Source organism: Macaca fascicularis, chromosome 5 (genome assembly GCF_037993035.2).
Source record: "Macaca fascicularis isolate 582-1 chromosome 5, T2T-MFA8v1.1".
Classification (NCBI taxonomy): domain Eukaryota; kingdom Metazoa; phylum Chordata; class Mammalia; order Primates; family Cercopithecidae; genus Macaca; species Macaca fascicularis.
This window is the reverse complement of record NC_088379.1, coordinates 47,043,247-47,057,732: the sequence shown is the minus strand read 5'-3', so window position 1 is coordinate 47,057,732 and position 14,486 is coordinate 47,043,247. Positions and strand designations below refer to the sequence as shown.

Sequence of the window (14,486 nt, the reverse complement as noted above, 5' to 3'; positions counted from 1 at the left end):
AAAATCAATTAAAATAAATCTGGACTATGTCTAAAAGGACACCTGAGAAAAAAGTTATACCAGGTCTTCCACTGGGTAATTTTAATATTTTAAAAATTGTGCAGTGTTTTAAGGAGTTCTCAAATGTTGATGAAATGACTTGATGTGACAAACATAAACTCTAGCAAATAGTCATTAAATTAACCTGTAATAATAATCATAATGGCTTTTACTTAGCACTTGGAAAAGACTAGGTGCTATGAAGTAAGTTTTATTATTACATTCATAATAAAGGAAACTGGGTGTTTAGCTGCTTTTTGTAAATTGTCCAAGGTTACACAGCTAAGTGAGAGAATCAGATTAAATGTTGTAGAACCACCTAGAAAAGCAAATAAACACAGACTATCAACTCCAAATTGCAATTAATTTCATTCATTTGAGGCAGGGTCTCTCTCTGTTGCCTGGATTGGAGTGTAGTGGTCCAATCTTGGCTCACTGCAAACTCCGCCGCCTGGGCTCAGGCGATCCTCCCACCTCAGCCCCCCAATATCTGGGACTACAGGCACAAACCACCATGCCTGGCTAATTTTTTGTTGTTGTTTCTTGGTAGAGACAGGGTTTCGCCATGTTGCCTAGGCTGGTCTCAAACTCCTGAACTCATGCAATCCACCTACCTCAGCATCCCAAAGTGCTGGGATTACAGGTGTGAGCCACTGCACTTGGCCTGAAATTATTTACATATTTGCATTTGTATTTGAAAATATATATAATAAGCATTCTTTCCATTTACTAACTTTGGCATTCGCTGGGTAATCTTAAAATTGGTAAAATTCTGGACTTTGTTCATCATATAATCATTGTAAAATATTGTTTCTTTTTTTTAATTTTTTTTAATTTTTTAATTTATTTATTATTACTATACTTCAAGTTGTAGGGTACATGTGCATAACGTGCAGGTTTGTTACATATGTATACTTGTGCCATGTTGGTGTGCTGCACCCATCAACTCGTCATTTAAATCAGGTATAACTCCCAATGCAATCCCTCCCCCCTGCCCCCTCCCCATGATAGGCCCTGGTGTGTGATGTTCCCCTTCCTGAGTCCAAGTGATGTCATTGTTCAGTTCCCACCTATGAGTGAGAACATGCGGTGTTTGGTTTTCTGTTCTTGTGATAGTTTGCTAAGAATGATGGTTTCCAGCTGCATCCATGTCCCTACAAAGGACACAAACTCATCCTTTTTGATGGCTGCATAGTATTCCATAGTGTATATGTGCCACATTTTCTTAATCCAATCTGTCACTGATGGACATTTGGGTTGATTCCAAGTCTTTGCTATTGTGAATAGTGCTGCAATAAACATACGTGTGCATGTGTCTTTATAGCAGCATAATTTATAATCCTTTGGGTATATACCCAGTAATGGGATGGCTGGGTCATATGGTACATCTAGTTCTAGATCCTTGAGGAATCGCCATACTGTTTTCCATAATGGTTGAACTAGTTTACAATCCCACCAACAGTGTAAAAGCGTTCCTATTTCTCCACATCCTCTCCAGCACCTGTTGTTTCCTGACTTTTTAATGATCGCCATTCTAACTGGTGTGAGATGGTATCTCATTGTGGTTTTGATTTGCATTTCTCTGATGGCCAGTGATGATGAGCATTTTTTCATGTGTCTGTTGGCTGTATGAATGTCTTCTTTTGAGAAATGTCTGTTCATATCCTTTGCCCACTTTTTGATGGGGTTGTTTGTTTTTTTCTTGTAAATTTGTTTGAGTTCTTTGTAGGTTCTGGATATTAGGCCTTTGTCAGATGAGTAGATTGCAAAAATTTTCTCCCATTCTGTAGGTTTCCTGTTCACTCTGATGGTAGTTTCTTTTGCTGTGCAGAAGCTCTTTAGTTTAATGAGATCCCATTTGTCAATTTTGGCTTTTGCTGCCGTTGCTTTTGGTGTTTTAGACATGAAGTCTTTGCCCATGCCTATGTCCTGAATGGTACTACCTAGGTTTTCCTCTAGGATTTTTATGGTATTAGGTCTAACATTTAAGTTTCTAATCCATCTTGAATTAATTTTCGTATAAGGAGTAAGGAAAGGATCCAGTTTCAGCTTTCTACTTATGGCTAGCCAATTTTCCCAGCACCATTTGTTAAATAGGGAATCCTTTCCCCATTTCTTGTTTTTGTCAGGTTTGTCAAAGATCAGATGGCTGTAGATGTGTGGTATTATTTCTGAGGACTCTGTTCTATTCCATTGGTCTATGTCTCTGTTTTGGTACCAGTACCATGCTGTTTTGGTTACTGTAGCCTTGTAGTATAGTTTGAAGTCAGGTTGCGTGATGCCTCCAGCTTTGTTCTTTTGACTTAGGATTGTCTTGGAGATGCGGGCTCTTTTTTGGTTCCATATGAACTTTACAGCAGTTTTTTCCAGTTCTGTGAAGAAACTCATTGGTAGCTTGATGGGGATGGCATTGAATCTATAAATTACCTTGGGCAGTATGGCCATTTTCACGATATTGATTCTTCCTATCCATGAGCATGGTATGTTCTTCCATTTGTTTGTGTCCTCTTTGATTTCACTGAGCAGTGGTTTGTAGTTCTCCTTGAAGAGGTCCTTTACATCCCTTGTAAGTTGGATTCCTAGGTATTTTATTCTCTTTGAAGCAATTGTGAATGGAAGTTCATTCTTGATTTGGCTCTCTGTTTGTCTGTTACTGGTGTATAAGAATGCTTGTGATTTTTGCACATTAATTTTGTATCCTGAGACTTTGCTGAAGTTGCTTATCAGCTTAAGGAGATTTTGGGCTGAGACAATGGGGTTTTCTAAATATACAATCATGTCATCTGCAAACAGGGACAATTTTACTTCTTCTTTTCCTAACTGAATACCCTTGATTTCTTTCTCTTGCCTGATTGCCCTAGCCAGAACTTCCAACACTATGTTGAATAGGAGTGGTGAGAGAGGGCATCCCTGCCTTGTGCCAGTTTGCAAAGGGAATTTTTCCAGTTTTTGCCTGTTCAGTATGATATTGGCTGTGGGTTTGTCATAAATAGCTCTTATTATTTGGAGGTACATTCCATCAATACCGAATTTATTGAGCATTTTTAGCATGAAGGGCTGTTGAATTTTGTCAAAAGCCTTTTCTGCATCTATTGAGATAATCATGTGGTTCTTGTCTTTGGTTCTGTTTATATGCTGGATTATGTTTATTGATTTGCGAATGTTGAACCAGCCTTGCATCCCAGGGATGAAGCCCACTTGATCATGGTGGATAAGCTTTTTGATGTGTTGCTGAATCCGGTTTGCCAGTATTTTATTGAGGATTTTTGCATCGATGTTCATCAGGGATATTGGTCTAAAATTCTCTTTTTTAGTTGTGTCTCTGCCAAGCTTTGGTATCAGGATGATATTGGCCTCATCAAATGAGTTAGGGAGGATTCCCTCTTTTTCTATTGATTGGAATAGTTTCAGAAGGAATGGTACCAACTCCTCCTTGTACCTCTGGTAGAATTCAGCTGTGAATCCATCTGGTCCTGGACTTTTTTTGGTTGGTAGGCTATTAATTATTGCCTCAATTTCAGAGCCTGCTATTGGTCTATTCAGGGATTCAACTTCTTCCTGGTTTAGTCTTGGAAGAGTGTAAGTGTCCAGGAAATTATCCATTTCTTCTAGATTTTCCAGTTTATTTGCATAGAGGTGTTTATAGTATTCTCTGATGGTAGTTTGTATTTCTGTGGGGTCGGTGGTGATATCCCCTTTATCATTTTTAATTGCATCGATTTGATTCTTCTCTCTCTTCTTCTTTATTAGTCTTGCTAGTGATCTGTCAATTTTGTTGATCTTTTCAAAAAACCAACTCCTGGATTCATTGATTTTTTGGAGGGTTTTTTGTGTCTCTATCTCCTTCAGTTCTGCTCTGATCTTAGTTATTTCTTGCCTTCTGCTAGCTTTTGAATGTGCTTGCTCTTGCTTCTCTAGTTCTTTTAATTGCGATGTTAGAGTGTCAATTTTAGATCTTTCCTGCTTTCTCTTGTGGGCATTTAGTGCTATAAATTTCCCTCTACACACTGCTTTAAATGTGTCCCAGAGATTCTGGTATGTTGTATCTTTGTTCTCATTGGTTTCAAAGAACATCTTTATTTCTGCCTTCATTTCGTTATGTACCCAGTAGTCATTCAGGAGCAGGTTGTTCAGTTTCCATGTAGTTGAGCGGTTTTGATTGAGTTTCTTAGTCCTGAGTTCTAGTTTGATTGCACTGTGGTCTGAGAGACAGTTTGTTATAATTTCTGTTCTTGTACATTTGCTGAGGAGTGATTTACTTCCAATTACGTGGTCAATTTTGGAGTAAGTACGATGTGGTGCTGAGAAGAATGTATATTCTGTTGATTTGGGGTGGAGAGTTCTATAGATGTCTATTAGGTCTGTTTGCTGCAGAGATGAGTTCAATTCCTGGATATCCTTGTTAACTTTCTGTCTCGTTGATCTGTCTAATGTTGACAGTGGAGTGTTGAAGTCTCCCATTATTATTGTATGGGAGTCTAAGTCTCTTTGTAAGTCTCTAAGGACTTGCTTTATGAATCTGGGTGCTCCTGTATTGGGTGCATATATATTTAGGATAGTTAGCTCTTCCTGTTGAATTGATCCCTTTACCATTATGTAATGGCCTTCTTTATCTCTTTTGATCTTTGATGGTTTAAATTCTGTTTTATCAGAGACTAGTATTGCAACCCCTGCTTTTTTTTGTTCTCCATTTGCTTGGTAGATCTTCCTCCATCCCTTTATTTTGAGCCTATGTATGTCTCTGCGTGTGAGATGGGTCTCCTGAATACAGCAGACTGATGGGTCTTGACTCTTTATCCAGTTTGCCAGTCTGTGTCTTTTAATTGGAGCATTTAGTCTATTTACATTTAAGGTTAAGATTGTTATGTGTGAACTTGATCCTGCCATTATGATATTAACTGGTTATTTTGCTCGTTAGTTGATGCAGTTTCTTCCTAGCCTCGATGGTCTTTACATTTTGGCATATTTTTGCAATGGCTGGTACCGGTTGTTCCTTTCCATGTTTAGTGCTTCCTTCAGGGTCTCTTGTAAGGCAGGCCTAGTGGTGACAAAATCTCTAAGCATTTGCTTATCTGTAAAGGATTTTATTTCTCCTTCACTTATGAAACTTCGTTTGGCTGGATATGAAATTCTGGGTTGAAAATTCTTTTCTTTAAGAATGTTGAATATTGGCCCCCACTCTCTTCTGGCTTGTAGAGTTTCTGCCGAGAGATCTGCTGTTAGTCTGATGGGCTTCCCTTTGTGGGTAACCCGACCTTTCTCTCTGGCTGCCCTTAAGATTTTTTCCTTCATTTCAACTTTGGTGAATCTGGCAATTTTGTGTCTTGGAGTTGCTCTTCTCGAGGAGTATCTTTGTGGCGTTCTCTGTATTTCCTGGATTTGAATGTTGGCCTGCCCTACTAGGTTGGGGAAGTTCTCCTGGATGATATCCTGAAGAGTGTTTTCCAACTTGGTTCCATTTTCCCCCTCACTTTCAGGCACCCCAATCAGATGTAGATTTGGTCTTTTTACATAATCCCATACTTCTTGCAGGCTTTGTTCATTTCTTTTTCTTCTTTTTTCTTTTGGTTTCTCTTCTCACTTCATTTTGTTTATTTGATCTTCAATCGCTGATACTCTTTCTTCCAGTTGATCGAGTCGGTTACTGAAGCTTGTGCATTTGTCACGTATTTCTCGTGTCATGGTTTTCATCTCTTTCATTTCGGTTATGACCTTCTCTGCATTAATTACTCTAGCCATCAATTCTTCCACTTTTTTTTCAAGATTTTTAGTTTCTTTACGCTGGGTACGTAATTCCTCCTTTAGCTCTGAGAAATTTGATGGACTGAAGCCTTCTTCTCTCATCTCGTCAAAGTCATTCTCCGTCCAGCTTTGATCCGTTGCTGGCGATGAGCTGCACTCCTTTGCCGGGGGAGATGCACTCTTATTTTTTGAATTTCCAGCTTTTCTGCCCTGCTTTTTCCCCATCTTTGTGGTTTTATCTGCCTCTGGTCTTTGATGATGGTGATGTACTGATGGGGTTTTGGTGTAGGTGTCCTTCCTGTTTGATAGTTTTCCTTCTAACAGTCAGGACCCTCAGCTGTAGGTGTGTTGGAGATTGCTTGAGGTCCACTCCAGACCCTATTTGCCTGGGTATCAGCAGCAGAGGCTGCAGAAGATAGAATATTTCTGAACAGCGAGTGTACCTGTCTGATTCTTGCTTTGGAAGCTTCCTCTCAGGGGTGTACTCCACCCTGTGAGGTGTGGGGTGTCAGACTGCCCCTAGTGTGGGATGTCTCCCAGTTAGGCTACTCAGGGGTCAGGGACCCACTTGAGCAGGGAGTCTGTCCCTTCTCAGATCTCAACCTCCGTGTTGAGAGATCCACTGCTCTCTTCAAAGCTGTCAGACAGAGTCTTTTGCGTCTGCAGAGGCTTCTGCTGTGTTTGTTATTGTTTACTGTGCCCTGTCCCCAGAGGTGGAGTCTACAGAGACAGGCAGGTTTCCTTGAGCTGCTGTGAACTCCACCCAGTTCGAGCTTCCCAGCAGCTTTGTTTACCTAGTTAAGCCTCAGCAATGGCGGGCGCCCCTCCCCCAGCCTCGCTGCTGCCTTGCCGGTAGATCACAGACTGCTGTGCTAGCAATGAGGGAGGCTCCGTGGGCGTGGGACCCTCCCGGCCAGGTGTGGGATATGATCTCCTGGTGTGCCTGTTTGCTTAAAGCGCAGTATTGGGGTGGGAGTTACCCGATTTTCCAGGTGTTGTGTGTCTCAGTTCCCCTGGCTAGGAAAAGGGATTCCCTTCCCCCTTGCACTTCCCAGGTGAGGCAATGCCTCGCCCTGCTTCAGCTCTTGCTGGTCGGGCTGCAGCAGCTGACCAGCACCGATCGTCCAGCACTCCCCAGTGAGATGAACCCAGTACCTCAGTTGAAAATGCAGAAATCACCGGTCTTCTGTGTCGCTCGCGCTGGGAGTTGGAGACTGGAGCTGTTCCTATTCGGCCATCTTGCTCTGCCCACCAAAATATTGTTTCTTATAGCTCTTTTGTGAGATTAGAGACTGCACTGACATTTTAGTTCTCTATCCCTGGTATATAATAAGCATTCAAATGTTACTAAATTATTAATAGAACTGTTTTAGTCAAATGCTCTATGGCTTTACATGAAAACCATGGACTTATACCATTATTTCATTTTAAAATACAACACATAGGTTTTTCTGGTTCCCTTTAGACAGGACATGAGTATAAGAGAAAAAAACAGAACTAATTTCTCATTATCCAAGAAATCTCAAATCATCTTACAAATGATAAACAAACTTATTTTCCTTGTTTTCTTGATAGATCATAAAAACAAACATTATGAAAGTCACTAAATAATTCTAATAATGAACAAAATACAAATTCTGCAGCTTTCAGATTAAATATCGCTTCTTCAGAGAAGGCTTTTCTAACATTTTCCTCTTTGGATCACGTAAGGTTGAAGATAAGTTATATTTGTCTATACTGTTTACTAAGTATTAACTTACATCTAAGAATAAAAACCCAGGAGCTGCAAATAATATATACTACAGTTTAAAACTCACTTCCACTGAGTTTATTCTTAGCTACATAGACTCTCTATTTCATAAATACTGAAAATACAAGTCTCCAATACAGCAAATATGCCACTAAAAAGACCTCCTATGAATGCTTTCTGTTGTTGCTGTGATGGGATGCTCTAGTTTCATGCACACCAAAAAAGAATATTCTCCTCCATTTTTTTTTTTTTTTTTTTTTTTTTTAGACAGAGTTTTACTCTGTTACCCAGGATGGAGTGCTGTGGCTGGAGTGCAGTGGTGCGATCTCTGCTCACTGCAACCTCCACCTCCCAGGTTCAAGCAATTCTCCTGCCTCAGCCCCCTGAGTAGCTGGGATTACCGGCACCTGTCACCACATCCGGCTAATTTTTGTATATTTAGTAGAGACAGGGTTTCACCATATTGGTCAGGTTGGTCTCGAACTCCTGACCTCAGGCGATCCACCCGCCTTGGCCTCCCAAAGTACTGGGATTATAGGTATGAGCCACCATGCCCGGCCCTGAAGTTTAATTCTTTTAATTCCACTTATACATGAGTTACAGAAGCTTTCGCTTTGTCGGCTCCTGAGTTGACAACGGCTTATACATTTTTGTTTTCCTCTGACACTTGAATTAAATTCACCATAGGACTTTATGAAATGTTAGTTGAAAATAATAGCAACAACAACAACACAAAAGGGTCCTGGTCACACCTAAGGAGAAAAAAGTAACATTCTGCATATTTCTCAATGATACACACATAGTCCTTAGCAAAGCTCCCATTACACTTACCTACTATAAACTTTAGTTATTAAATTATTGATCTGTTTATCAATTTTGTATTTCCGATAATCTTCCAGGCCATCTTTAATTGCGATAATTGTAAGGACCACGACCAGAGGCAACATGGTGATTTCCTTTTGGAAGGCTTCTACCAAAGGTACCCAGTTCAGGACAACTAGGAACAGGAAATATAAATTGGCAGCTCTGCAACCCAAACACACAAAAGAAGGTGTTAAGAAGTTACTTCAAGGATTGAAGTAAGAGGCAAAGTACTATACTGTTTTTCAATAAGTTTCTATTAGTAGATTTTGTATGTTACAGAATATAGAACTAGCAAAATACAACGAATCTTAATGAACTATTTATTACCCTGCTAGACATTTGGCTTGTGTCATACTTTAATAAATGTGAGATATCAGGGCTGGGTGCGGTGGCTTACGGCTGTAATCTTAGTATGTTGGGAGGCCGAGGCGGGCAGATCACTCAAGGTCAGGAGTTCGAGACTAGCCTGGGCAACATGGTAAAACCCTGTCTCTACAAAAAATACAAAAATTAGCTGGGTGTAGTGGTGCACACCTGTGGTCCCAGCTACTCAGGAGGCTGAGTCACGAGGATCACTTGAACCCAGAAGTTGGAGGTTGCAGTGAGCTGAGATCACACCACTGCACTCCAGCCTGGATGGAGTAACAAATACATAAATAAATAATGTGAGATATTATTTATTAAATATAAAATAGTAAATATTTGAGTGGGATGGTTTTGAGCACGATAGAAAAACATATAGAAAAAAGCACAATAGAAAGTACTATTTTCTTTTTAAAAGTTCAGAAAAAATTAGAAGACATTCAGAGTTAATGTGGTGAAAAAAATAATTAACAAAACAAAGATCAACCCTCTAGCCTTTTGTACATCCAAACATTAGATTTAAACAAGCCTCAAAATTGAGTAGAAAAGCCTATTTCTTTTCTCCTTGTGACTAACTCTTCTATTTCTTCCTTTATGCTATTCAGAACCACTTTCTTCAGGAACTTCTTCCATTCTTCTATTTTATATATTCAAATACTTCTCCATGGGTTCCCAATTTTGGGCCATATGGTAAGTTCAAGACACCCTTTTCCTTAAAGGAAAAACAAAATCTCAATCCTGCTGCTAAATTTTTATCACATATTTTTCCATTGACCATGAAACTTCTCAAAAGAGTAACCTATATATACTTCTTTTTTGTCACCTCCAAATCATTTTACTCTGAAAATTTCCTTCCTAACCCTTTCTGCTACTCTGTGGCTTCAACTCTTTCCAGATGGACCATATCTAAACCTATAGCTCTAACCTTGAACTCTGTTTCAGGTTTTTATTCCATTGGGTACACTAGATTCCAAACTCCATGAAAGAATGAAACACACATAGGGCTATACAGCCATTAATTCAACAAATTCACATCTGTCTTTTCAACATAACCACTCTTTAATAAATGCATATGGCACATACACAGAATGAATAATGCGAATGAATGTATGCAGAATGACTAAAGAATATGGAGAATCTCTTTACTTGCACTGGCATCTTGAATACCTTTACAAAAACAAAATACTCTTCCAGCCAAGGTTCTTTTTACACTTTTCATTTTTCTGTTAATTCTTCTGGTGAGCACAGCTCAACATGTTCACGTCATCTTTTTATTCCTTTCACTGAATGTCTTAATCCATAGTATCTGTAAGAGGTCACCCTTCTTTTCATTCCCACATTGTTCCAAGGTCAGGTCTCCATTATAATTCACTGGGATATATACAATGTCTTCCTAAATGTTTTCTCTGCCATCATCCATCATCTCTAAGCCCTTTCATCTACCCACCACACTGCTTCTGTAGTGAAATCTGACGTAAGCATGTTCATTGTGCCTGCAGCCTTGGCTCTCAACTCTATCCTGATAGCAAGACCTCTTTGCTGGGTCACATCTATCTTTCTGACTTTACTCCCTGTTGCTCCCCAGCATAGATGCTACATGTAAGTCAGAGAACACTACTTCCCAGGCTTCAAGCAAGCCTTTTATGCTACTGCCTTTATGCCATTATTCATACTACTTCCTCCATCTGAAATATGCTTTGCCCACATCTCTGCCTTGAATATCTCACCCACCCTCCATTATTGAGTCAAATGTCACTTCCCCTTCTATTGCTCCAGTTAGTATTATTATTTCTCTTTTCAAGGCTTTCATTCTACTTGACAGCCCTTTATAACATTCACTGCATTCACTAAGTCTTTTTGCTTTTTACATACATATTGTGTTTCCCTAGCACAACGGCAAACTCCACAAGGAGAGGAGTGGCACTCGCACTTCCATTTCCTTCAGTGCCTAAACTCACAGGAGAGTGTCCATGAATGTGATATTAAGCTGAATTAGGTCACTGTTTCACCTAATAACATCTGACATCTGCACTGGCTTCAGAGCTCTATTTCCTCCTATTGTCAGTAAGAAAAATCTGAAATTAAAATGTAGCATGGTTTCATGGAAAGAACAGTAAAGCAAGAGTAAGAAGACCCCTGGAGGCAACCCCTGGTCTGCTACTTGACACTGGCATAACATTGGCTAAACCACAGTCAATTCATTTCCTAATCTATAATATGTGAATTACAATATTTTTTCTGGTAAAGAGAAAACACTGTACCAATTGGAAAGTGTGACATGAATGGAAGGAGTCATCATTCCACAACAGACTTGTACCAAAATTGTCAAGGATGATGTCACATGTCTTAGGTTTAAGTAACATACAGAGTTATGGAAATGAAAAAAAATGTTATGCATCAACTAGAATGATATTCTAAGGTTTTCTTCAAAAATAAAACAATACCTGTGAAATTGTTCAAATAAATTTCTTGGCACAAAATTCAGAAGCGTGTACTTTGTTGTTCGTATTCGATTGTTCACATAGGCTCCAGAGAACTTCTCATACTCATCCTTGAAGGGTTGGAGGTGGGGAACAACAATCCGGTGCCTTCCTGCCAGTTTAGGGGTCTGCAAGGACTTGCGCCCACAGGCAAGCAATGAAGAATAGTTATATGGCCTCGAATCATCATCCCTGGTTGCACCTCCAATCAGCTGTCGCCAGTGATATCTGGCCCATTGGAGAGCCTCAGCCATGTCCAAACTGTGGTGAGATCCAGGCTGTGTAGCTGACCTGGCAAGCAAACAAAAAACACACTTCCATGAGCTTCTGAAAAGTCTCAAAGACAGTGAAATTTTAATATTTTTTCTATACCAAATAAATATATGACCCAATGGTTCAACAGGTAAGGGAGAAAGTAAAAGCAGTCTTTAGAACTCCATTTTAACCAAATAGAGCATACATTTTTTGCCTCATGGGCTAAGCATCTGAGAGACAGCACCTAAAAGGCCATTCTGTAACTTGAAGCAAACAATTTGGGCTTAATTTGTGCAAGTCTCTTAACTTCTCTGATCATCAATTTTATCATCTTTGCAATGGCATAATGCCAGGCATCTCAGGAAATTGTTTTGAGGACTAAACGAGTAACACATAAGTCACCTGGCATAAAGTCTGATAGATCATAGGACATCAATAAAACCCATTCTATGTAGACTACAAAAATGCCCACAAATTCTTCCTGTCTTTGCACGCATAACTTTCTGCCAAACAAGAGGTAGAGTCTTTCTCTACCTGTGGAATCTGGGCTTGGCCATGTGCCTTGCTTCAGCTAATGTAACACTAGCAAACAAGACAGCAAGTAGAGGCTTGAAAAGTGCTTGTTCATTGGAGCTTATTCTCTGTCACTGTTCTAGGAACCACTGTGGCCCACACCACATGCCTCAGTTGCCCCATTTACCACCATAACCTCTATAAATACATAAATGACACCACTGACTGCCAACTGACCACTAACAAGTGAGTGTGCCCAGATGAGACAAATTAGAATAGAGAGAAGCTGAGCTGAGCTCAGTCCGACTTGCCCACCCACCAAATTATGAGTCAATAAATGTTATGTCATTAAGTTTTGGGGTGCTTTGCAACAAAACAAAATCAAACTGATACATATTCCCTTATTTTCCTTATTTCTAAGGTTTCCTTATTTTCCAAGAAATGCAGCCCTACCTGGAATATGAGTTTATTAATCAAAACAAAAAAAGGAAAGAAAGGGGTTCAAGCAATTCTCGTGCCTCAGCCTCCCGAATAGCTGGGATTCCAGGCAGACGATGGGAAGAACAACAGCCTCTGAGTATATGTAGTTGTGCCTAGATATTGGACCCACAATAGATAGCCCGTCTTATCATGAGAGAAAATATTCATGTCAGTCTCATCAGTTTTATACTAATGATAGCAACAAGAAAAAAAAAAAAGTTCTATCCCTATCAGCTCTTAGTCCTTTGGAGTTTGGCTTCTAAAATATTTATTTATAGAGAACTAAATCAATGAAGATTGACTGGCCAAAATAACACTATCTCTTCGATATAATTTTTTAAAAGCCTGCCTCTGAAGTATATTTGAAAAGCTGGTTTTTACTTCACCAAGCATACAAAAGTGGCTTAGTTCTTTTAACCTATTGCTCATAATGACAGCTTGAGTTATTAATGTAGTTCATAACATATCTAGAACTCTCCCCCAGAATAAGAACATAAGATAGTGCTTTATAAGTGAATCAATAGATAACAGAAAATACTGAACATAAATACTAAGTGCTTTTCATTAGTTTCACATAACGCTCATTAGGTTACCATTATGACAAATGTGATATGTTTTTAAAAGATTGAAATCAGCACAATTTGATTTATTTCTGGAAACCTTAAAAGGAAGCATTCACTTGCCATTAAATTCTTACTAAGACATAAGAACATTTATCCCTCTAGTGTCCACAATCTCATACAACAATCTATATCTCACTTCCCTTTTTAAATTTTGAAATACAATTTCTTGAGAGTACAAACAGGAATAACTAAACAAATATGAAATAAATACAGGAGGTGTTAACTTCTGCTAATTTGTGGTGTGTCTGACTAATGACTAATAAGTAGCAAACATACTTACTGGTTCACAGAAACAATCGGCTTTTTATTCCACAACCCAGACAAGAACCATATCTTTCCCCAAGTCACTCAGTTCCTAAGAAACAAGCCCATAATGACTGAAAAACATTTTGTTGCCAGAGTATTTCTAGGTCTCCTTCTCTATGTGCCTTTTTAGTATCTTTAAATGTACATGAGATTCTCTATTTACTCTCATATTGCCTTTCCCCTTTATTCCTTCTTTCCATTTTCAAGGAATTTTGGTGAAGATAGAATTAGGGCTGGCTCACTGCCCTCCACAGCCCCCTCCTAGAGCCTGCAAGTCTCTCTCCTACTCTCCAAGGCTGGGCAGCTCATCATTTTGTAAGAACTCTATCTTCAGCACTGTCATTCTCCTGAAAAGTGACCCTTGGGCCAGAGGACAGATTTAAGCTAGACAGAGAAGTACTTTGAAGGGACTGAGGAGAAAAGCCTAGGCTTGGAGGTAATTATATATGATGAAAATCCTTTCAAATTTCTAGATTAAAATTTAACTCTTTTATACTGGGCAGGAATGACCAAGGATCTATTTAGTCATCCTAGCTCAGAGGCTTCTGAAATGTGTTAACTGCCATCCCAGTGAGAAATACATTCTATGATGCAAAATAGAATTTACACACACACACTCACACACACACATCTGAAACAAAAGTTCTACGAAATATTTCTTACCCTTACCACCTGCAATGCACACAGGGATCTTCTTTCTTCTCTCTCTCATATTAATACCAGTTAGGATGCATTGAATTAGTTTCAAGATCCACTAATGACACTAAACATGTTAGTAAAAAGATACTGATTGTGTGTGGCTTCACACGGGGCTGAAATTATACATGGAAGTGGATAGATCCATGTTCCTAAATAGATTCACATCCCCAAATGCAGCAAACAGACTATTATGGAATGCAAAATTCCAACTACAAAGGAGTAATAAGTTCAAGAGATCTATTGTATATTATGGTGACTACAGTTAATATTGTATACTTGAAAATTGTTAAGAGAGTAGACTTGAAGTGTTCTCACCACAATAAAAAGTATGTGAGGTAATACACATGTTAATTACCTTGAGTTAGCCATTCC

General features: G+C 39.2%; 1 protein-coding gene across 4 annotated transcripts in view; it reads right to left on the bottom strand.

The window, feature by feature from the left end:
- ATP10D (ATPase phospholipid transporting 10D (putative)) overlaps positions 1-14,486 on the bottom strand; it is a 279,019-nt gene that overhangs the window by 77,984 nt on the left and 186,549 nt on the right. For all 4 annotated transcript variants that reach the window (XM_065544966.2, XM_065544965.2, XM_015450328.4 and 1 more), the window contains exons 2-3: positions 11,203-11,529; positions 8,363-8,557 (exon numbers count right to left, since the gene is read on the bottom strand). In XM_065544966.2, coding sequence (XP_065401038.1) covers positions 8,363-8,557; positions 11,203-11,492 — 485 coding nt within the window. In that variant the 5' untranslated portion in view covers positions 11,493-11,529. The remainder of the gene's footprint in view (positions 1-8,362; positions 8,558-11,202; positions 11,530-14,486) is intronic.